This window comes from Nelusetta ayraudi, unplaced genomic scaffold (assembly GCF_046127955.1).
Source record: "Nelusetta ayraudi isolate G7.1 ecotype Tasmania unplaced genomic scaffold, CSIRO-AGI_Nayr_v1 ptg000092l, whole genome shotgun sequence".
Lineage (NCBI taxonomy): Eukaryota > Metazoa > Chordata > Actinopteri > Tetraodontiformes > Monacanthidae > Nelusetta > Nelusetta ayraudi.
Window position 1 is genome coordinate 424344 of NW_027466142.1, and position 24924 is coordinate 449267.

The 24924-nt window shown below is 46.0% G+C and overlaps 2 protein-coding genes across 4 annotated transcripts in view; one reads left to right on the plus strand and one right to left on the minus strand.

The window, feature by feature from the left end:
• Positions 1 to 6340: 6340 nt before the first annotated feature.
• ppic (peptidylprolyl isomerase C) lies at positions 6341 to 9578 on the minus strand. The gene is made up of 6 exons (XM_076047122.1): positions 9410 to 9578; positions 8553 to 8666; positions 8367 to 8460; positions 8156 to 8223; positions 7890 to 8006; positions 6341 to 7737 (listed from the first exon to the last, which is right to left on the minus strand). The coding sequence occupies exons 1-6, from the start codon at positions 9512 to 9514 to the stop codon at positions 7609 to 7611; spliced, it is 627 nt and encodes a 208-aa protein (XP_075903237.1). The 5' UTR covers positions 9515 to 9578; the 3' UTR covers positions 6341 to 7608.
• Positions 9579 to 17232: 7654 nt separating this feature from the next.
• prdm6 (PR domain containing 6) overlaps positions 17233 to 24924 on the plus strand; it is a 58913-nt gene continuing 51221 nt past the window's right edge. Inside the window, exons 1-2 of one of the 3 annotated variants that reach the window (XM_076046985.1) lie at positions 17233 to 17455; positions 18998 to 19804. In XM_076046985.1, coding sequence (XP_075903100.1) covers positions 19006 to 19804 — 799 coding nt within the window. In that variant the 5' untranslated portion in view covers positions 17233 to 17455; positions 18998 to 19005. The remainder of the gene's footprint in view (positions 17456 to 18997; positions 19805 to 24924) is intronic. The other 2 variants (XM_076046983.1, XM_076046984.1) reach the window with 2 other exon arrangements.

The following is a 24924-nucleotide window of genomic DNA, read 5'->3' on the forward strand; positions in this document are numbered from 1 at the left end:
GCCACTTTTTTGTTCAACGTCTTGCACCTGCTCTGATATCTACAACACTGCCAGCGGTGCAGCTCAGATACTGATGACTAAGTTCTTCTGAGTCTCTGCAGCCAGAGTCACACGGAGCCTCATGGAAGACGCACAAGTGGAGAATGAACAAAGAGTATTTTCATGGTTTCAACAGCTCGGCCTAAACAACTCATATGGATCTTCCCACCACTTTTACAGTCTGTCGTCCCTCCTCCTCCTCATCCAGTTTCCTCCCGCTCCTCCTTCTTGTCTCCCTCTTTTGCTCCACCCTCTGCTCCAGACTTCACTGCTAATTAGTTTCAGAGGGAGTGAAGAAGAAGAGGAAGAGCAAAAAGAGGCAGAGAGGGGGAAAGGATGGATGAGGGGAAGAGATGAAGAAAAAAAGATTCAATGAAATTCATTCCTAAAATGTGGCAACAAGTGCTTCAAGTGCGCTACAGTTTGCTAATAGGAACGACTATTACTGTAAAGTTTGCTGCCTGAGTGACGTGTTTGCTGCTGCTGCAACATTGACTGAAGTTCTGCTCGTGTTTTGCTATTAAAGCAACATTTTTGCCCCTCTGCACTGAAAACAATCTTGAACTTGTTCTTGTTTGGCGTCAGGTGACTGCATCGAGCATCGAGACGTAAACTGCCCAGCGTTGTGTTGGCCCCCTGCTGGTCGACTGTGGTAAAAACCCTCAACTCCTCCTCGATGACGTCAGGTAGGACAAACATGGAAATTATTTTTCAATCTGCTGTTCATGGTGTGTTTCATTTCGAGTCAGCAAAGTTTTGCAGAGATGGAAACATCCAGTGTTGCTATAAGCCGCCTGTAGCAGCTGCACAGTCTGAAAAATTGCATTCTAAAGCAAAATTGCAACTTCAGGGAGCTTCTCTGATGATGTAGTGGACCGTGAAGCTGGAAAAATCTGATTTTCCCAGTTCTAAGGATTGCCCAATTGTATAGCTACTGCAAGTTATACTTTTATGTAAAAAACAAAAAAAGAAAATCTGCCCAGCTTCCATTTAACAAAGCAAATGAAAGCTGAGTCCTTAAGACCTGGATGGGGAAAACAGTTTGACCATTTAAAGTTTCACAGTTGACAGAACTCCAATCTAAAACATTTTCACTCCAACACTTTGAACAAGGCAAAAGTTTATTTTGTCCCCACCTAAGAAAATAATATGGAACCCAAACTCGCCATCACTCACTGGGCTAAAGTGCGTGTACATAATGACGTTTTATTCATGAAGCGAGCCCTGAGTGTTGTTGCACTACCGCCACGACGGCACGGCTTTTATTCAAGGCCCATTAGAAAGAAAATATAAGTGAGTAAAGTGACGAATGGGGAAACGTTTTACACAAGCAGGGCCGGGAAAAAAAAGAAAAAAACACAGAAACTCTGTAACAAATAGGTAGTTTTTGAAAAATAATGACTGAGACAGGAAGCCCTCTCCTCTGCTCTCAGTCAGGACTCTAATTGGACGATGAGAGGGTTCCGAGGGGCCGCTGAGGCTGTTTGCTGTGTGTGTGTGTGTGTGTGTGTGTGTGTGTGTGTGTGTGTGTGTGTGTGTGTGTGTGTGTGTCAGCGTTTCGATTTTCTCGCAGCATCCCTCTCTCTTTTCTCTCCGGTTGTGAAGAAGATGAGGATGAGGAGGGTGAGCGTGGGGGTGCGTGGGGGGGCGGGGGGTGGGGGGAGGTGTCACCACGGTTAAGTTTGCCGGCGGTGACAGGACGGCAGCTGCTCCCCCCCCCTCCGTTTCTTGCTCATCGGCCCTGGATGAAGGAAACTCAGGGGAAATCATCACTATGTTTACTCCGACCCCCCCTGATTCCCCCCATCGCTCCCCCGCTGGCCCCCCCTCTCCTCCTTACCCACGCCACCCACCATCCCTGTCCCGGAACCCCCTGCTGCCTCACCCCCACCTCCCCCTCCCAAACCCCTGCATCTCTGCTGCTTTTCCGCCCCATGATGGTGGTTGTTAGACAGATAGATGGTAACTACCCCCCAACACACACACACACACACACACACACACACACACACACACACACACACACACACGCACACACCCGCCAACATCAACACACTCCACTCCCTGTTGTAAATGCGTGACCTCCGCCGGCATCTGAAGAAAAGAAGGGGAAGAAGAAGGAAAAGATGGGGAGGGGGGCGGCCTGCTATTGGTGCCAATGTGAGGAGGAGAGAGTGGGGTGTGGGGAGGGGGAGGAGGGGGCGGGGCTGGTAAAGGCCAGACAATTGGCGGTGAGGGATGCGAGCGAGAGGGATGAAGGGGATCGTGGAGAAAGAGGCCTTGAGAGGGCGATCAATGCGATGTTCACCTGCCGTCCACCTCCCCAATTTAAAGAGAAGGAGCGCTAACGATTTCCAGCCCCCCCGTCCCCTCCCCCCGCCCGGGAGCCGCTCCTCCAGACTGATGGGGGCCGAGAGCGGAGGAGGCGCCGAGAAAGTAGAAAAATTAGGCTTCAGCCCGCCGGCAATGCATATAGATGGGCGCGAGAGGTGCGGCGAAAATTAGCCCTTAATGGCGGCGGCCGTCGAATCAGGAGCGCCGGAGCGAAATGGCTTTTAATGTGGGTGGGAGAGTGGGGGGTGGGGGGGTAAAGGGGTGACTGAAGGCCTTTTTAATGCGAGAATGCATAAAGGTGGGCTCCAGAAATGAACTTGGGAAGTGGTCAGAGGTAAACAGAAAGTGGGCTGAAGGAGTGTGAATATTTAAAATGAGGAAGAAACGGGAGCAGAAATGGATGTGGGGGCGGGGGGGGAGGGGGTTGGGGGATTGGGGGGGGGGGGGCATATAGTTGAGGAGAAATAAAGTTTATCCAAGTCCACTTATTTTTTGCACCAAGGCAGAAAAGAGAAAAAGTCCAAAAAACAAAAATTCAGCCGCCTGCTGAATGTTTTCGATCTGGCAGGTCCGACTCAACATGCATGTTTCCATTTCAGACTCTTGAAGTGATTCTGGATACAGGTTTTACCCTGTTTTAGCTGGAGACTGCAAACAGAGGGCTAAATATGCTCTGCTGCTATCTGGAGTGATGTGTTGTGCATTTTTCTTCTTATCAACTTTTGGTCCGAGGCTGCAAAATAAGAAAAAGTACGAAGACTTTGGGATTTTGAAGTTGTTTAGTTTTGTGTTAGTGTGCACACACCTGCTGCCAATCACACAGAAGAGATTCGCTCGGTCGCCTCATCAATTCACTTCAGCGTCTGAGTGTCGTCGTGATGTAATTCACTACAATCTCCGCCTGCACTCCGGGTCCGTGTCAGTGCGTCTCTGCAGAAATGTCAGCGGACTAATTCCTGGGTGTCCACCGGAGCCAATCGCAATCTGAATTGACTGCGTGTCGTTGTCATAATATCAAAGCTACAATAAGACACACTGATATATCTGTCCCCTCCTCCTCCTCTTTTTTCTCCTCCTCCCCATCCTCTGCCTTTGACACGTGTGACTATTCATGTTGCCGCTCTCCTGCCCCGACCTGTCAGCGCTGTCAATATGATTATTCTTGCCTCTAATTGCAGTCAGAGACGAGGGGAGGAAACGGCGCGGAGGGAAAAAGAGAGGCAGAGGACGGGAGTCTGTCGGCTGGACGCGGCCCAGGCTGTGAAAAAGGTCCTGCGAGTGATGGGATGCAGTTTGCATGGTGAACTGAGGATCTTTGAAGGCTTTCACGCAGGTTCGGTTGAACTGATCTCAAGTGTGTTTCACTTGCTTGCTGCTTATTGCTGCCCTGAAAAACCACAGAGGAAGAAGCAGCGATGAGCCTGGAAAAGATCCACTTTCATGAAAGCTGGACATTACACTGTACATCCTGGTTCCTCGGTCTGGGCAAAAATCTGATTTGCTGTTGAACATGACAAACGATAAAAATAAAAATAAAAAAAATCTCCACTTGACCTTCCCCCTTCCCAGATGACCTCTGCAGACGTCTCCGCCTATTTGGTGTCATGAAGTAGAACCTGGCGGATTTGTCGACTCCAACTCACGGCTTTTGTGCCGAGATTCAATTAAAGGTTTCACCAGTTTCTGATTGGGGGCAACACTGACGACGTCCTCCAGCAGACTTTTTTGACTCACTCATCTGAGAGTTGAGCTGTACATGCAGCAGATTGTTCCTTGAATATCACTCAGCTCCCACAGTCCTGGTCCAGGCTGCCGCCGCTCAGGCTGGTTCTCCAGTCTGGTGCTGTGTTTGCTGCTGACCTTTAAACAACTCCGTCCCTATCAGCCCACTCTAAGCGTTGTGCGCGCGCGCACACGCGCACACACACAGACACACACCTCAACCTGATACCCCAACGCAATAGCAATTTGGCATAATGCACTCTTGTGAATCCGAAATAAGGCCTTTTTGCTGGCCTGCGAAAACACAACTTATACATGTCAAAATGCACACACACACACACACACACACACACGCACACGCACACGCACACGCACACAGATGCATGACTGTCCAAGGTTGGGTGGTAATGAGGCCTGTCATCCTCCCAGGCAGCCTCCCTCCCTCTCCTTCCCCTTTCTTTGCTTTTCCCATCGATCCGCTAACAGATCCCCAATATAACAACTAGCACTCGCTGTGGGAGCCTCCTTTTCCTCCTTACCTTCCCCCCTCCCCCACTCCTCCTCCTCCTCCTAGTCGACACTCATCCCTCTGGACCATTTAAAAACCCACCGCTGCTCTCCTCTCTCTCTCTCTCTCTCTCTCTCTCTCTCTCTCTCTCTCTCTCTCTCACTCTCTCTCCCTCTACATCCTCCTCTCTGTCTCTTTCCGTCTGTGTCTCTCTATCGCTCTCTATTTCTCTCCTCCGCCGCCGCTTGGCCGGCCTCACTCCAGACACTCTTGTTATGTGGCCTGACAAACAGCAGAGGGGAGGGGAGGGGAGGGGAGAGGAGGTGAGGGTGGAGGAGGGGGAGGTTCAGCGGTGGTTTGTCCGTCCGTGCGTCCGTCTCACCTGGCTCTGCTCTCGGGAGGAAGTAGGATGACGAAGGCCGGCGAGCGGAGACTCAGCTGAACTGTGCCCTACAAAAATGACATTTAAACATCGTGTGAGTGGATTAAATGTGTGCAGGACCAAACTGTAGACCGATCACACACTTACATTTCATAAAGGTGCAATAAAACACTTGTAACTTGTAAAATAATCCAACTAAAATAATCCAAGGGCCCAAAACAACTGGCTATCAACTGGTTTATTTACATTTACACATTTGTTGATTATTATTGGTCAAGGCATCAGTCTAAATTTAACATGCAATCACAAACCTTTTATATTTAAAACTTTATTTTGCCATATCTGCTCAGCAGCAGCAGCAGCAGCAGCAGCAGCAGCACCAGAATAATGATGACGGAAACTAGAAGGAGAATGAAAGCGCCGTCCTATGAAAATGGCCTCCGTTCTAAATGAGTCGAAACTCCAGCAGAGCCTTGTTGGACATAAACCGAGTCAGAGTCGGAGGTAAAGATCGGGATTATTTTCACATTTTGCAGGGATCAGACTTTTCAGCGGAGCAGGCGGACGACGCTGATATATTTCAAGGTTTTATGTCGACTTCCTGTCTTCCTCCGAAGATTTCTGCTCCGCACTGACCTTTGTGTTTGGAAATGTTTTCCTCCCCTGTGAGAATGTGTGTGTGTGTGTGTGTGTGTGTGTGTGTGAAGGTGTGAGCGTATCTGTTTATCTGTTTGAGTGTGCGAGCGGGCGGGAAAACAAATCACCCGCTGTAGTTCTCATTAGCAGCAGTTTTGTGTCAGCGCTGAGAGATCAGCTGTCAGCGCTCGGCCTTCTTCTGCTGCTTCACCTTTTACCGACAATAATTACACCATTTAACACCCACGCCTCTCCGACGGCGGCCCGCGGAGTCAAAACCGCACCAACGTTATTCCCGACAACGAATTAAATGACTTTTAGGGCTATTTATTTTTGTATTTACAATTTAGCAGCAGTTCAAGCAATGAGACTTTTTGCTTTTAAGTCGTTGTTGCTATTATTTTCTACACTCAGGTTCGCAGCAGCAACTCAAACGGACCCACGGAGCCTGTTTGAGTCGGCCAGCCGTTAAATGACGCTTCTGAAGAAGACTGGCGTCACAGTCGAAACTGTCAAGGCAGGTAAAACATCTTTCCTACCTTTTCTATTTGTCTGAATAAAGGAACATAGGAGTTAACAACAAACTATATTAATTGTAAAAGGGGTGATTCTGACAACTCTACAGTCTTCCAGCTAAATCCTGTTTAAAAAAAACCCGAAAACTGTAGTTTTGACATTACAGAGAATCAACATCAATGAAGAAAAGAGGCTTCAGGTGATTTGAAACAACGTGATTGTTTTATTTCAGGAAAATACAGCAGTCGGCTCCCGCCTTTCTGTCTGTGTCCATAGTAGAAAGTCCAACCTTGTAATATGTGACACTACGACATCGTGAGGAAGATTGATTTTTTTAATTTCTTCCAAAAAAAGAACCCGTCTGAACGACGATGCTACAGCGAGATTCCGGGTTCCCCTGAAGAACACGTCACACAGCACAAACAGGAGTGAAAACAGCCAATCAGTCGGGACAGGTCAGCTGACCGGCCACTTGAAAATCATCCTCCGACACGACACATGGCATTGACGGGAAAGACCGTGAAAAACACAGAACAGTCGCCTCCTGCTGTTTTTTTTGCAGTACAGGTAAGATGCATATTGGTGCAGGAGGAAAACCTCAGTTTAATGCAAACAGGTCAGTGATGACATCCTGACATCCAGTGCTAGAATGCCACTTTTTTTTGCATATGTCTTGGAAAAGATATTGAAGTAAAGACACTACGTCGATTTGAGGAAGTGCATGTACATTTAGTTAGAAAAAAAATAAGCGATTTGGCACTCAGAGATAAGCAAGAGCTACACAGTTGTTGCACTGCACGTTTCTCTTATACTTTATGTCTCGATGATATGTCGTTGATATCACAGCTTTTCTCTGTTTTCTGTAAATGCTACTGCTGAGACAATGACATCTCCAGGTGCAGGGGACACTTGCTATTTATTTGGATGTTTTTTTGCTAAACGCTACATTTCGCTCAGTCCCAATATGACTTCTCAGGTGTCACAAGTGGTTTTTACCTATTTATTTATTCCTAATTCATTAGTGTTACACTAACAAATGTGGATAAACAGTGTTTCTTTCCTGTTTCTTGTTAGTTTGGAGGGAAGAAAATGAGTTCAGTGACTGACCCTGACTATCCACACACTGCTAAGTGTTCAGTGTCTAGGAGCGCGATATGGCACGTAGGAAACTATCAAACTATCCAAAGTTCTGAGAGGCATTCGTCATTTTTTAAATTTGAAAATTATTGTAAATGTTGTAAATCATATTTAAATTATTGGCCTGTTTTATCTGAGAGACACTGACATCGCAAGGCTTTGTTTTGCAGGGGAAAACAAGATTTTGGACTTCAGAGTAACAAAATGGCACCGTGTGGAGCCCTTTTGGTTTGGGAAGGTTCGAGCAATTTAGTTGTCGTGCAAATGGTAAAGCATCAAAAGTGTAAATTTGAAGCAAACATGAATTTCCGGTGAAAGCCTGTTCAGAGCGCCTTTACCAGCCGTCCACCTCCACCACGAAGGGCTCCTTGACGGGGATCCTCCCGCTGTTGACGATCACACACTCGGTGTAGGGCAAGTTCCTTTCGTTGGTGTCCTGGAGCTCCACAGTATGAAAAACAGTCTGTTGGAGGAGACGCGCAGGTTGGACGTTAAAACCACGCCAAGAGTCGCTAATTAGCGGAATTAACTTTTTTTTTTTTAATCATATTTGATTACGCTTTTAACTGTATTTATTTGATGCAGCTTGATGACAACGACACACGCTCCACTCACCATCCCGTCCAGGACTTTCCCAAAAACTACATGCTTCCCGTCCAGCCACAGCGCCCTGGTGGCCAGGATGAAGAACTGCGAGCCGTTGGTGTCTGGGCCGGCGTTGGCCATGCTCACCTGGTATGTAAACACATTTGACACGTGACACTTTCACCATTTTGACGCTTTAAAAACAACAACAACAACACACCACTGAACTTTCCGAACAGACTTTAGTTTGACAGGAGAGGAAAATCCAATTGGATTTTTACACGTGAAGGACTCACCCAGCCGGCGCCCAGGTGCTTCAGTTTAAAGTTCTCATCTGCAAAGGTCGTTCCGTAGATGCTGTGACCTGTGGGGGTAAAGTTAATTCAGAGGATAACAAACCCACAGGCAGATAGCAGGGTGTGCAAAGTGTGTTCCGCTTCTGCACACGCAGATGTTGTCATGCCTCCTGGGACGGTTTGGCAAAATCAGCGTGAGTTTGACTCCCACCTCCTGTTCCGTCCCCGGCCGTGAAGTCGCCTCCCTGGATCATGAAGTCCTTGATGACCCTGTGGAACTTTGTCCCCTTGTAGCCGTAACCTTTCTGCAGACACAGAGCACTCGGTGTCCAATCCAAAACTGAACGCCCTCGGGTGTTGCAAACCAAAAAATAAACAAAACGGTGGGCCGACCTACCTCCCCTGTCGCCAGGGCAACAAAGTTGTTGACGGTGAGCGGGACCACCTCCCCGAACAGGCCGATGACAATCCGACCCACCTCGTGACCTCCGACTGTGATGTCAAAAAACACCTGGACACACACACACACACACACACACACACACACACACACACACACACTATGAATCAATCTGGTGAATCTGTTTCATAAATACTTCCCTTTTCATTCGTTCTTTACCTGAAGACAATGAACTCAAAAAAAATACGCCAAACAGAAAAGTATTTGTAGCAAAAAATATGGTTCAAGCAACTTTTAACGCTAACATGCCAGGGTGGCAAGTTTTGCTTCTGTTTTTTTTTTCAAAATAAAAGCACGCTGTTGGGGCTTTTAGATGTCTACGATTAGCCTTAATTCTGTTTAGCTTCCGGTCTACTACCGTGAACGTGACCGAATAACACGCATTAATACGACATGAAGGCTCTTTTATGTGCGAGCACGTCTGCGTGCAGAAAGCCTCGGGCGGCGCAACGCGTCGCACTGCGCACCCAGTTCAGTCTCGGCCGGGTGGACACGTGTACGGCTGAGCGAGCGCGTGCGTGTTGACAGAGGAACGTGTTCTCGAAAGATCGGCACGGACGAGTTCCGGTTCGGTTCTCACCATCGGAATCTTCCTTTCGCTTTCAGTCTCGCGGTGCAGTTTCGCGTGCACGCGCACGCGCGCAAGTGAGACGGGAATTAGACGCATTTTGTGAGTGTGTGTGTGTGTGTGTGTGTGTGTGTGCGTACGTGCGTGTGTGCGCGCGCGCTTCCTGTATTTTTCGACACCCCACCGCCACTGCATGAATGCACGTAAACGCCGCATCGTCTCCTACCTTCTCGGTGACCTTCGGTCCTCTCCGAGAAGCAGCGCCGCACACCGGCTGCAGGCACACGGCGGAGAAGAGCAGGACGGCGGCGAGGCTCGACCGGAGCTCCATCGTTAGCGGCGGAGAAGGAGGAGGAGGAGGAGGAGTAGGCCGGTCACTGCTGGGAGTCACCGCGGGGAGGAGGGAGGGAGGGAGGGAGGGAGAAAACAAAATCACGGCGAGTCATACAGCTGAGAGGTTGCGTCACAGGCCACGCGCCCCTGTTGGAACAAAGCCACGCCCACTCACAGAGCGCAAGAGTGAGGAGCGATGGGGAAGAGGATACGTGAGGAAGTAGTTGTAGTTGTGGTGGTCCCCAGTAATGGCTTATAATGTCAGTGAAACCAACCTTTGTGCTGCATTGTGCTGCATATTTTCAAGATGCAGAGGAATTTAAACGGAAAAGTGATGGGAACGTGCTTGAGGCTGGAGTTTGGCAAGATGGACGTTAAAATAGTTTGTGGTCTAAAGGTCGTGATATGATAAACGCTTGGGGGGGGGGGGGGGAGATTTCTGGCTGAACAACAGATTTGTCTCTCAAAGCCTCTCTGTGTAAATAAAAGGTTAGGAGTCCTGTTTGTGCCGACCTTTAGCATCCCCCAGCTGATCGCTGAAACAGCGATGTCTGTGTTTGATCATTTGTAGTAACAAGCGGAATGTCACAGCTGTCAGCCCGCGCACAGCTGGAGCAACGAGGTGGCAGAGCGGAAATACTGAGTGTAAAACACAACCTGGAGCTCAATGATAACAACACAGATAAAAAAAAAAGAATTACTAGTGAAATAAATGCTAGCAATAATAGTGGCAATAGTAAGTTTAAGTAACCTGGCAAGTTACTATCCTGTAATTATAGTCTTTTTAAAAATCAAATAATTCACCTTAACTTAAATCCAACAATTTTTGCCTGCATGTGGATTAATGTCTTTATGCCCTTTGGACACTAGATGTATTTTTACTTTGTGAATAGCTGGTATGAAAATGGTGGCAAAAAGATGGCAGTGGCTGCCAGTCTCGAACAAAATGCAAATGTCACGCTGAGCTGTAAACAAGTGCATCATTCAGCAACAGAATTTGTGGAGCATTGTTAGCATTTCAAAAATATTTAGTTCAGTTAAAATTCTTTTTCACCATAATAAAAGAACAAGGCATGACACTTGTGTTTTTTTTTCTGCGGGGGAAATGTTTTCACATTAGGGTTGAACAGCTTCAGCCGTAATGTGAGCGCTTTGTTTTGTTTTTTTTTTTTTTTTTAACTCCAGATCACCAGGGGGCGATGATGTGCGTCGAAGGGACAGATTTGGTTCCAAACGTTGCAGCGGACGTGTAAAAATGCCTTTTATGAAGTAGCTCTGCAATTCATTCAGTTGCCAATAAATATTTAGGTCACTGTAGCAGAACACTCACCTCCTGTAAGTTTTCAAGAATATCATAAAACTTCCATCACTCATCATCAATATGATTTAAAAAAAAAAAAAAAAAAAATTAAATAAAAATGTGTTATTCCTAAAACCAACCCCTCAATTCAGTCAGGTCAAAAACAACCTGCAGCTCCATCTGCTAATGTTTTTTGTTTTGTTTTGTTTTTAAATCTTCTGACTGACAAACCAATGCATTTCCCAGCATGCAGGGATCAATACGAAGCTGCAGCTGCCAGTTTAACAACAACAACAACAAAAACAGAATAATGAAGTTGGTACAGACACACAGGGTTTTGCAACCTTAAAATGCTTGCATTAGAAAAACAAAATGCATGTGCGCGCGCGCGCATACACACACACACACGTAGACGCACACACACGTAGACACACACTTTAGCGCAGCTCGACTTCAGCTGCAGGAAATAAAGCTGAAAAAGAGGATATAATTCCCAGCTGAATACATGTCTATAGAGATGAATTATAATAGTCAGCCTGCCGTGACCTTAACACCACAGCCGGGATAAACACACACACACACACACACACACACACACACACACTGACGGTTATCGGCCTCCTGTCAGAGTGGGCCGTCCATTCGTCTTTTCTTCCCGCCATCCGCTGAATTAATTAAGCAGAAATGTAAACGTTTTAATTGAATGTCAAAGCAGGACCTTAACAACATGCTCCTATGTAAATGAAAGTGACACAGCCTTAAAAGCTGTGTGTGTGTGTGTGTGTGTGTGTGTGTGTGTGTGTGTGTGTGTGTGTGTGTGTGTGTGTGTGTGTGTGTGTATATATATATATATCTACAGGAGGTTCTCACATCAAGGTTACCAGGAAGGCTGTGCGTGTTTGTGTGTGTGTGTGTGTGTGTGTGTGTGTGTGTGTGTGTGTGTGTGTGTGTGTGTGTGTGCCTTCGTGCATGCGTGTGTGCAAATGAACAGGGGACATGCCAATGTTTTAATTGAATTACCATCAGTTAGGCGCTAACTAAGCCTGGGGGACTGAAAGCGGCTCGGTGTAATTTAGCAGCGAGTGGAAATAAACCCTTCACAACTTCCCCTGCAAGACCCCCCCCCCCCCCCCCCACCTCCAAGCACCCTTTACCCATCCAGGTATTGGGTGCTTCAGATGGATGGAAAGTGTTGCGATTTTCAAACTCAACACTACGGTGCACTCTGACAGTAGTTGCTTTTTGAACCCGTGTTGAATGTGGAAAAAACATTGATTGATTTAAGATGATGGCTGCTTAAAAAAAAAATTCCAATGTTTTGGAATCATCACTTGCTTCATTCATATTTCCGCAATATATGCCGACTGTGGGGTCGTTCAGACTGAGGGTGACGAGACCGAGATCACAACTACTAAACAGCTCAACACTTTAATAAACCATTCCTCACATCAGTTACTGTGACCACAACTAAGTAGTGAAATTGTTAAGCAATTTTTGCATGTGCGCTAACTTTGTTGTATTTTCACAATGTGGAAAAGATGCTTTTGGGGGAAAAAATGCTCAGAGGATGCAACACTTCTACAAATGACTGGGCTTTAAAACACTATGCAACTTCTTTGGACAAGACAACGAGCTGGCAGACCGATTATCAGCATGCTGATAGACGACAGTTTTAGCAGGCTAACGCGGGCTAATTGGCGCCACAATCTAGAGTCCAGAAGAGCTGAACAGTGTGAAGAAAACTGAGATCTAATTCCAACAATTTGGAAAAATAATCCAATTGGATTCATTTCTTTCACCAAGAGAATTAACTTTGATCACGTTTTAGTTTGGTGTGTATGTGGCTGAGTTGATACTATTTGTGCGACTGTAGTCGGTCCTTTGAGACGTTGACACTAATAGTGTTGCTTTCCCTTCTCTCTAGATAACTAGTGGACCGCCGTAAAAATTGTGTTGCGACACTTTGAACAAATGAAAGTGATTTGAAGGGAGGTAATTTCAGGTTTGCTGCCAACTCTGTTGTGTAAACAGCAGCTCTGCTTTGTTCTCACCGGCAGGCAGGAATACATGGCTTTGCTAAATGAACTCTTGTTAATATTGTGTTTTTTTCTTTTCCTGCAGCCGTCTAAATAATTAGCTTTTGTTGTAGAAAATGATGAATTTGGGCAGTTAATTTATTGATCGGCCGGCTCCTCCGATGTGCTTTGCTTTAGAAAGCCATTAATCAATGGATGAAAACACCTAATTCTCCTCCCGCTCGCCTCTTTTTTTTTTCCCTCCCCATTTTCTTTCTGTTGGCTCTCTGTGTCGTACACGGAACTCGCCACTTGCAACAATATGGAGAAGAATGTTTGGAGAATAATAGCGATAATGGGGATGGAGGGAATGAAAATAATAGTTTATGCAAACGAGATGGCTCATACATAAAACCATGCTCATTTAGATTCAAGAGAGTGATTCACAAGCAGCCATGGTTTAAAACCCTCAGGTAATGTGAAAAATATGATACAGCAGCAATTCATATAATTTTTGGTTACCTTTTGGTAACAACATTGTTCCTGTTGGTTTAAATGATATGAATAGTATTTTATAACATACAAAAAAAAAATACATTTCAGACTTTCAGAACTTAGCTGACGTTTCTTTCTCTTCTGGCAGTGAATAGTGAATATTGATGTTTTATTTTTTTTTTCTGATCACAACAAGAACAACACAAAGAGAATGATGGAAAGACATAAATAGCAGGTTTCCCAGACTGGACAAGGATAAAGATAGTTTTTAAATCAAAAACAATTCAAAGGACTTTAGTTGGAAGACTAAAGACTAAACAAACAGCGATCGACCTGTTTGTGTCGTCGATATCAGGTGATGACGGATTGATTGTTTCATGCAGCGTGACCTCTCTCGCAGTAATTAAAGGCTAATGTCCAGGCAGGAACAATTTAAGTTTTGTGAAAATATGGAACATTTTATTGTGGAAAATGAAATTCTGAATTCTGGATATCAGGTTCATGATGTGATATTTTAATTCAAGAAGACCCCCCCACCAAAACTGTGTTGCCAGGAGATGAAGAAATATGTTTTGCTCCTTTAAAACATCTGTAAAATAAAACCTTCCAGTGTGTCTCCGATTCAGCCCAGTCTTCGGACCTGATTTATTAGACAAATAAAGTTTGCGATAAGAAATGAATGGTTGGAGTGTCAGCTCAGCTTTGGGGTATTCATAACAAGAAACGTGCTGGAGATTTTTCAGGGTGAAGCAACGTGTTGGCCTGGACGCAGCTGCTCCCTGAGCCACGTCACCACCGCAGTCTGGCTAAAAAAGGATTTATTCCAACCTGCCGCACACTCACCCACTCGGCTTGGCAGCGCGGCACTCTGCCCTCTAGAGGAATGTCAAAACTGGTAGTGCCACTGGGAGAGCGTGAAACAGCCCTTTCTGATGTCACTAAAGTCATTGAGGACCTGGCTGATAGCTTCCGCTGGTGCGGCTCCTTCCAGTGGACACTCGATATCTCTCCCTCTGTTTTGACTTAAGGGTTGCCAGATTGTCTCATAACCCTCTAATTTGTTTATGAAAGCATGTCATTGCCTACACTGACATTACATTGTAAATCTAGTGGCTGTAATCTGAGTCCAAACGTATATGTGGCCATATGGCCGGCCAGTTGTTGGCTCCACCCACTGCAACCATCTTGCTTTTGTCTCTTTGCAAACACAAACAGCAGTTTTAGCGGACGGTTGCAAACAGAGAGCTAAGTATGTTTTTTTTTTTCCAAGAGACTTTCTGTCAATTACAAATGCAATAAAACACGTTGTCATTCTGTATCTAGGTATGAATGAAATACACTGATTGTACCGCTTTAATTGCATTCTTGTCATTAAATTGTATCATAACTAAGAACAGGTCACTGAGGCCTGGAAGAGGAATGGCCAACCTGTGACTCTCCGCTGACCCCTGACCCCTGACTCCGTGATGTCACTGCCGCCGCCGTTCATTCCTCCGCAGCAGAAACAGAAAAAAGTTGCCACGAGTCGACGTGAGTTCATTTTCAGACGCTTATGTTTGTGTTTTTGTTCTTTATCAATCCACCAGAGGTCCTGAGGATGACAAATGGGGCCTGTCAGGGCGACGCCAGTCACAACAGACACACACACACACTCACACACGCGCACACACACGCACACAGACGCACAGGCAGGTTTTCAGCAGTTTAGCTCAGGTTCTTATCCACAGCAGTGTACAGTGACTGATGTGTGCACACACATGTACTATATGCTTTACATGCGCTGTGTATGTGCGTGCGCGCGCGCGTGTGTGTGTGTGTGTGTGTGTGTGTGTGTGTGTGTGTGTGTGTGTGTGTGTGTGCAGAAGCTTGCAGACGGGTGGGAAAAGCTCAGGCTCGTGGATAACAAGTCAACCCAGAAACACAATGAGCTTGACTGTAATCTGTCTTATCTGCACACACACACACACACACACACACACACACACACACACACACACACACACACACACACACACTCACTCACTCACACACGCACACATACACACATGCAGGGAACTGCACTGATAAAGTGGCCGTAGTGAGCCGACAGCGCAGCGACCACCTACACCAGCAGCAATAATAATAAATGTCGTCATGATAAACTCGGCCGCAGCACCGACACCTGCTGGTTCAAAGTTCTCTGGAAGATGAATGAAAATTTAAAAGTGAAGATGAGAATTCTGCTGACAGACTCGCGTGCTGTCTGTGTTAGCAGGGTCTCTGATCACCTGATTCTCACTCTCTCTGAGAGGAGACCTCTAGTGGTCGCCAGTAGCGTCTCTCTGGACTTTCCAGAGCAAAAAACAGAACAAAAAAATTTTATTTATTTTGATAAAAAGTATTGTGTGGTTTGACTCGAAAAACACAGTTATGCCAGTAGTTGAGTTATAACACAAAAGGCAAATACTATTTTTTTTAATCAGTTATTGTCCCTCAGTTAAAGCATTTTTATTATGAATATTTTGTTCCCAACTTAATATTTTAGAGATGTTCATGTTTGCAACGCACTGTGATATTTGACATATAAGCTAAATATTCAACATTTTTGATTTTTTTTTAATTATTCAAACCAAAACAAACAAACAGAGATTATCCAAAATCCAACTTTACCTTTTTTGGGAAAATAATGGCTTTCCCTCTTCCTCAGAAATGTGAAAAGCCCACCCTTTACCTCTAAAATACCCCCATCAGGAAATCACCCATTTGTGATGTCACAAAGGGAAGTGACACCCTCTGCCAGGATAGAGGCAACACAGCCTCCAAGGTGTCGGCTGTCTTGTTTATTTCTTTACCCTTCCAGAGGCTGCAAACAGCGGGCTAACCATTCTGTTCCGTGGAGATCTTGAGACTGTCATCTGAAAATGGGAAAGATGTGGGTCTTTTGAAGGAGAGGCGGAAATAAAGATGGGAAAATAACAGGTCTTCAAAATTCAGAGCGTCTATTCAGAAGATACAATTTTTTTTTTTCACATAAACCAACTCACCTCCAGTCGGCTACCCCCCCCCCCCCCCGTCACTGTATATATTATTTTTGTCCCCCCCACCTCCGAAATGTCACAGGGTTCATCCCCTCCCCATGGCAGAAGTTATCGTTGCTTTCCTTCATAAGGCGCTATCTCCCCGCACATCGATGATGTCAGAGACTCTTGGTGGTTTATTAATAAAGTTGCCCAACTCATTATTTGCGTCTGCACAGGAAGTGGAGGCTAACACAAAGATTAAGACGAAAAAAGACGCAGACTGACAGGAATCAAAGTCCAACTTTGAACTGTTTTGTCGGCGCTCCCGTCAGTGCGCAGCTGCAGTAGCAGCAGCAGCCGCAGCAGCTGCAGCTGCTGGACGGGAGATGAGATAAGGATAACCCCCAACAATAAAATAATGAATAAATAAATGAAATAAATAAATAAATAAACAAAGCGCATGTTGGCCTAATCAACTTTGTGTGCTTAACGTCAATACTGAACACTTAAATCTAATAAAAGGCTGAGCTCAGTCTGGCGAAGAGAGACGGGAGAGAGATGGGAGAGACGGAGGAGAAGAGGAGGAGGGGAGGGGAGGAGAGGAAGGGAAGGGGGGGGGGGCGAAGAGAGGATGATGGGCACGTGGCGAAGGGAATTAAAGCGAGAGAGGAACGAAAAGAGGGAGAAATGTGGATTAAAAGGAGATGGGGAAGAGGTGAGACAGAGAGAGAGAGAGAGAGAGAGAGAGAGAGAGAGAGAGAGAGAGAGAGAGAGAGGGAAAGAGAGAGCAGAGAGAGAGAGAGAGAGAGAAAGAGAGAGAGCGGGAAAGAGCGAGCAGAGAGAGAGAGAGAGAGAGAGAGAGAGAGAGAGAGGGAAAGAGAGAGCAGAGAGAGAGAGAGAGAGAGAAAGAGAGAGAGCGGGAAAGAGCGAGCAGAGAGAGAGAGAGAGAGAGAGAGAGAGAGAGAGAGCCTCGCGCAGCAGCCGCTCGCTCCGCTAGTTTTGGCTCGGGAGGCGCGCAGCGAAGTGTCCTCGCACCCCTGGACTCGATGGTCGAGCGCCGCCCGGAGGAGGGACGAGCCTTGACAGCCGAGGAGCCGCCGAGCCGCCGCCGCTGCCGCCGTCCCACTGCAGTAAGACCGCTTCCACAAACTTTCTCGCGTGTTTCAAACAGCAGCAGGACCGAGACGCAACTCTGCCACCGAGCAGCTCCATCATCACGGGGCCGGGCCGAGCCGAGCCGAGCCGAGCTGAGCCAAGCCGAGCTGGGCAGGCTGGGATCAACCCCCGAGCCGTCTGGTCCCTGTGAGCGCGCTTCCACTCCTGGGGCTATAGTCGATATTACATTCGCTTGCTGGGGGAGAGAAAATTGCAAAGCTTCTGCAGGTTCAGTTTATTTTTGCGTCTTTCTCGTCTGGTGTGAAAGTCCGCGATGAGGCGAGAGCGCGCGGAGCGGAGCTGGAGGAGGAGAGGCTCAGGTCGCTGCATGTAGACTGGGGTTGACGGGACAGTGGAGAGATCACAACAGTTTAAACAGCATTTATAGCAGCGAGCTGGATTAGTTAAAACAAAAAACAAAACAAATAGAAAGGAAATTAGAAGAAGAAAAATAATCCCGGGAGTTGGAGGTGTCACGGGTGGAAAATGATGAGGATGTTTTTTGGGTTTTTTTGTATTTTTTTTTTTAATAGTAAAAACATTTTAAAAGTCTGGATTTGGAATAAATAATAAGGCGCGGGATCTTATTTCCTCCTAGATAAATTTGAAATATTCTGTTCTTCACACCCTGCATGTGCTGCATGTCGTGCTGAAACCAAAACGGACTAAACAGGAAAACCTGGAGATTCTTATCGCTTCTTATCCACACAATGTAATCAAACATTTTGTCTCTCGAAGAGGCGGAAAACCCACCAGAGCGGCGTCACACGAAATACCTGAAACCTAAATTTAGAGCAAAAAAAAACCCCAAACATTTTTAACTGTTTGTCTTTGCACAGTTGTCACCTGCATTTATTATTATCTATTATTTTTTAGACACATTTAAATTTAATATTTGAAGTGCATGTGTGTGTGTGTGTGTGTGTGTGTGTGTGTGTGTGTGTGTGTGTGTGTGTGTGTGTGTGTGTGTGTGTGTGTGTGTGTGTGTGTTAAATATTATACCATAGTTCAAACTTTCAAGCAAAGACAGTTAATATTATTAAAATAAATGTTTTAAGGTTAAAGAGGGACAACATGACGGAGATGGAGAGCTTTTGTTCGAGGCTCTGGTTTACATTTCAACAACTATGGAACAAATGAACACCTACCACTTCAATAGCTGGTTGGAAATTGTGTAAATATTTAAAGGGGTCAATTTCTTTTTAAGGTTGTCACCAAAAGTCGTAGAGCAGAAGTGTGAATTTGTTGGAGTCGGGTGAACACAACATGGTCCTTGTTTTCTGTTAGGAATTTATTTTGTTTGTTTGTTTTTTTTAGAAATTGAAAATAAGGTTTGGATTTTTTTTTTTTTTTTTTTTTTTTGCAGTTCACTGTGAGAAAATATAATCCAGATCCTAAGTCTGAACCAGAATCTTATATTTGAACTCCTTTGAAATGAAAAGCGGTTGTGTTTCTTTGCGCTGCGTGTGTGCTGAACCTGACTTTGACCCCTGGTCCTCCCTGATCTGCCTCCCCAGCAGCAGCCATGCTGAAGCCGGGCGACCCGAGCGGCTCGGCCTTCCTCAAGGTGGACCCGTCCTACCTGCAGCACTGGCAGCAGCTCTTCCCTCAGGCGCAGCTCAAGGCTCCGCTGGCGCCGCCGCCGCTGCCACCTCCTCACCCTGACCGCCTCTCCATCCCTGTGGACGGCCTGCGACCATCCCGCCTGCACAGCCACCTCCTGGCCTCCGCACACTGCACCTCCTCCTCCACCTCTTCCACCTGCTCCTCCTCCTCGGCTCCTTCCTCTGCAGCTGCAGCGGCAGCGGCGGCAGCAGCGGCGGCAGCAGCAGCTCTCACCCCGTCCTCCATCTCCATCTCCACGTCGGCCGGGATCTCCCAGCTCCCCGTCCCCCAGCAGATTGCACTCTTCGGCCAGGCGTTGGCGCCAGTTTGCGGTGGGCCAGGAGGACCTGGAGGTGGAGGTGGTGGCGGCGGAGGAGGCGCAGGAGGAGGAGGAGGAGGAGGAGGAGACCAGGTGGTCGTGGTCCCACCGGAGAACCAGCAAGTTCACCACAACGCAGCGGTGGGGTTCCTCCAGCAGGCCAAAGAGCAGAGCTGTGGCGGGGTCAGCGTGGTGTCATCCAGCGTGAAGAGCACCGGCGGAGGCATCAGCGGAGGAGGAGGAGGAGGAAGAGGAGCAGTGGAGGACGGCAGTGGCGGCGGCGGCAAAGGAGCCACGGCCAGGTTCAAGCTGACGTCGGAGGAGCTGGACTACTACCTGTATGGACAGCAGAGGATGGAGATCATCCCGCTGAGTAACCACACCGCAGAGGTCAACAACCGTATGTACACACACACACACACACACACACACACACACACACACACACACACACACACACTCGCTTCCCAGGGTGTTCAGCTCTTTATTTTGAGAGTTCAGTGGTGAGATGCTGCCGCTGATCCACCTGGATGTTCAGTTCTGGTTCGCTGTTGAGTTTAGTCAAGGCTGGATTTTGGTTTCTGGGTCTTGCATCTTGTTTGTCTCAGGCTCATAAATTAATTTAGCATTCTGTGATTTTATTTTTATTTTAATTTATTTTATTGTATTTCTAATTTTTCCAGATTTCTGACGATTTAGAGAAAATGCCTCCTTTCTGAATTGATTTTTTTTCTACCTTCTGTGGCAACTTGGTGTGATTCTGGAGAGAGCCTGGTTTCTCTCATCAACTACAGAGAATTTTAGGCAGCTGCTGCAAATTTCTTAAATAACATCAACTATATATTGGCACATACAATATTGGTTTATTTTATTGAAGAAGACACACTAACTAAAAAAGAATATCTGACAAAATCAACCACATTTATTCTGTTGTTTATTTAAATTGTCCCTTATTTATTTTTTGAAGTTTTGCACACAAATGAGATGAGAACCACAGAATGACTCTGTGGTTCTCATCAGAACTTAATCAGATACATTCAATACAACCAAAACTTCTTATGTAGCTTTTATCATTTTGATGCTAAGTGGAAAAAAAAAAAATGCATCAATTAATAGGAATAATTTTTTATACAGTAGCCATTACCCACACTAATAAGAAATAAAGTTGTATGAATTTCAGATCAGAATCTCAAAAAACTTTTAGTTTATCAGAATTATTTATTTGGGAGAGGCGTGTGGTGCCTGCTGTTATTTTGCAGTTTGCTTTTTGTGAGTCGCTGTAGGAGTTGCTTTAGTGGTTTCAGGCTTTTGGCCAGGAGCTGCAGGAGGGCTCGCGTGCGCAGGGTCAGAGGTCAAGGGTCATTAGGCGTCTCAGGGCTGCGGTCTCCTGCAGGCAGCAGCAGCAGCAGCAGCAGCAGCAGGCCGCCCACAGAGCAAAGTTAAAACGCATTCAGATTCAATGGTAATGAGTGTGTGTGTGTGTGTCCGTGTGTTTTACACCTGAGTGGCTCCACGCGGCCGTTTATTTTCTCTGTACGTCCGCGCGAATGATTAATCACACTTAGATTCCGATCAAAGCCATCGATTATCTGTGTATTAGTTTGATTTTGAGCAGCGTCGCCTTTAATTCGGAGCGTTTAGTCAAAACCGGACCGACTCACGGGCCGACACGGAGCCTCGCTGCTTTATTGTTTTTTGCTTTATATAATTAGTTTAAAGAGTGGATAAAATTGTTTGTAAATTCGTCAGCATTTTAAAATTATTTTATTTAAGAAAAACGGGTCAGGATTTATTTTTTCAGCTCTTCTCAAAGAATTAATTTAAACGAAAAGATTCCAGGCACTGTTTGCGCCCTAAAGTGAGTTTATTGTTACGTCCGTGAGTGTGTGTGTGTGTGTGTGTGTGTGTGTGTGTGTGTGTGTGTGTGTGTGTGTGTGTGTGTGTGCGTGCACGGATATTGACAGAGCTTAGTCAGGCGTAAAAGTCTCACTTGTCTCGCACACACGTACACGCGCGCGCCGCTTCTGGAGCCACGAGCCTCCCGCTTTGGTGAGGCTCGCGGGGGTGCGCTTCACCCGTCACAGCGGGGTGTCCCGGTCAAGTGGAGGCGGAATGAATATAGAGCGGCGCAGCGCGTCGGTGCGTGGCGGAGGTGGAACCCGCAACCGCTGTGTGTGACTTACTGGAGCGAAATATCCCACCAGTTCATTTCCAATATTTCTCCAATATTGCGTGCTACGTTCAAGTGCTTTGTGTTGCTTTGTCGGCCCGCTGTCAGCAGCTCGGCTCTCTCGGGGCCTCACACACTCCGACGCTGTCTGGAATTATTCAGCTCTTCATGCTGCGTTAGGGGGCCTACTGGATTTATTTTATTTTATTTATTTTTTTTATCTCCCCCCAAAAAAGTGTGTTATTTTTTAATTTTTTTTAAAGTTGTTGGACAAATCTCAATTTTTTGGAGGGATATTTTTTCACAGATTGAACATTTATTGAAGATTTTTTTTTTTTTACTGCATCCGGTCAGTGTGTCTGCTTTAGATGATTGCGGCTGTAAATCAGTGACACATGCTTGTGTTTTCGAGTCAAGTTGAGTCAAAGGACACCGACACATTTTCTTTAATATTTATGATTAATATTATTATTGTTGTTGTAGTTTATATCAGTTGATCGCCTGCTGCGGAGCAGCGCAGTTGAAGGCTTGCTCTGTTTTCCGTTACGCGCTCCTCTGCCCATCACATAGCCATAATACGAGGTCGGACGTTCCCGCCGTGACGTCACAACATCGAAGTTTATTATTAATAAAGTGGCTAGTTTGTGTGTGTGTGTGTGTGTGTGTGCGTGCGTGCGTGCGTGCGTGCGCGCGCGCGCGCGCACGGTGATAAAACGGACCATCAGCAGTAATCTGCGTCGATACGCGCCGGCAGGGCCGATGAGGGATGGAGGGACAAGCAGGAATTAATTGCCGTATATAGTTTTGTGTTCGTGGAGCGCAGCGAGTGTGTGTGCGTGTGTGTGTGTGTGTGTGTGTGTGTGCGCGTGCGTGTGTGCGCGCGCGCGCGCGTGCGTGTGTGAGAGAGAGAAAGACAGAAGGGAGGGGGATTGATCCACCGGCCACAGGGCCGCTATTTATCATCCCAACACGGCCATATTGAGGTCTCTGGGGTGTGTGTGTGTGTGTATGTGTGTTGTGTGTGTGTGTGTGTGTGTGCAGATAAAGCAATCACACATACTCCCTCGTGTGTCACATTGTGACCTCAGTTATTAATTACCAGCTCTAACAATTATTATTATTATTATTATTATTATTATTATTATTATTATTATTATTATTATTATTATTATTATGTTGAAACCAGAAAATGGGCTAAAAAGCCCTCACATAAGATGTTGTGTGGCCATGGCTGGCTGATCAATAATTGTAATTCATAATTTTTATTTTTCACGCTCGGATGGATGGGTGACTTGAGCAAGCGATGGAATCAAACCATTACATTTGTACTTTTGTGTGTATAAATGTGTGTTTCATTGAAATTGGGGGAATTTTGGATGAAACAGAAGCAGCATCAATGTACCAACCAGAGGAGGTGGAGACCGTCAAAAAAAACACACAAAAAAACATAACACAAAAACAGACACCCCACAAACATGCCGTCCTACACCTCCCATAATGCATCTGGACAGCGTGTTTTGATTAAAGCAAACCTCTCCAGCAACAGTTTACCCTGATGAGTAAACTGGACTTGATTTTGTGTTAAAATGCAGCTAGCTGTGCGCCGGCTGCGCCCGGTGGTGGGCGGACTGCACAGGATGAGTGCGGCGACCGCTCGGACCACAGTGACAGTTCAGTTGGTTCGGCCGAGAGCAGCCCAGCAAAGCTGCTTCTAATCAGCTGGGATCGGCTTTCAGACCTGCGCACACAGGAGCGTCTTAGTTGGTCCTGCAACCCTTTAAATGTTCCGCGGTTTAGATCTGTTGCCAGGAGAAGAGAAGAGAAGAACTCAGAACTGCAGGGAACAAAGAAGCTGGAAAATCAACCTATTCTAATATTTAAAAAGCTTCTTTAAAAAAAAATTCAAACATAACCAACAACATGCCACATTACACCAAAAGGGGGCTTAAAAAAAGAGCAAAATCACAGAGGAACTGAAACTGTAACTGTTTTTATCCCTAATAGATATTTTTCTGAGATAAAGGAAAAGAAGCTTCTGTGAGACTGGCAGTTATTTGACAAGCGGGATGAGTTTAGCTTGAATACAAAAGAAACCACAGATCTGCTATTAGTATTTACATCCGGACAGAATGTCATCTGGCATTTTTATTGTCGTGACATGAAGCTGAGCATGCGCGCTCGTGCAGACACACACTCTCTCTCTCTCACACACGCACACGAGGCTCTCTGTTACATTCCAGATGCTGTGCCTCATAAACATCATCATACATGATATAGGACGAGGAGCTCGTGTCTCTATTGCTCGTACTGCCGCGTCCGTTCATCACTTTTCATATACAAATAAAGACAAACTGAGGCCCTGAAAACCGTCCCGGGAGAATAATTTCCCATAATTCCTGCTGCGGTGACCCTCGTCGTGTAACGCAAGATGAAAGCGCGACATTCCACCGGCTCGTTGTGTTCCAGTCAGAGCTGTGAGGTTGTTTTCAAGATGATGAATTCAAATTCAACAAGTGCTGTAAATTTAAAGAAGCTGTTTTCTTCTTCTTCTTCTTCTTCTTCTTCTTCTTCTTCTTCTTCTTCTTCTTCTTCTTCTGTGGTGATATAAAGCAGGCAGTATTGTCGTAAAAGTGCAAATATCTGTTCAGGAAAGTGTTCCAGTGTCACAGTGTTACGGAGCCCGTTGTTTGAAACAGCAGCCAGTCGTCGTTTTCTGTGTGTTTATGGCCTTTTGGAACAAAATGTAAAGTGGCACCTTGAAGTCTCAACGCACACAACATTTGCTCAGATTTTGCAGACAGGAACGGGGTGTTTAAAGAAACGCCGAAAGGTGCGTAAAGGAGAGCATACAGGGGGAAATAATCTGAGCTCAGCTGTGGCAGAAGTACACTTCAGGCACTCGGAGATCACAGGCGGAGCGGCGCTGTCTAAACACAGCCGGCGGATGTAACAGAATACTGAGTTTGAGCGATGCGCTGCGAGGGGAGAGTGTCATAACAAGTTCACAGCCAGCTCACCGTTCCAAGGAGGGGGAGAAAAACGGCAAAGCGCACTGCTCAGCTCGTCTCCTCCGACCGCTGACTCTTAGTTGCAGCGACGGTCGGTGGCCTCGAGCGTGCATGACAGGACAAGTTCCACATGGCAGCAACGCATGGAAGCAGAAAGATTGTCTGTTGGAGTCTGTAGATGATCTTCAAATGAGATCAAGCAGGCAAATTTTGTAAATACTCAAATCCAGGCAACACATTTTTGATTTGGAATCAAATACTGATATAGTTCAAGTGACATAATGATATATATATATATATATATGTATATATATATATATATATATATATATATATATATAT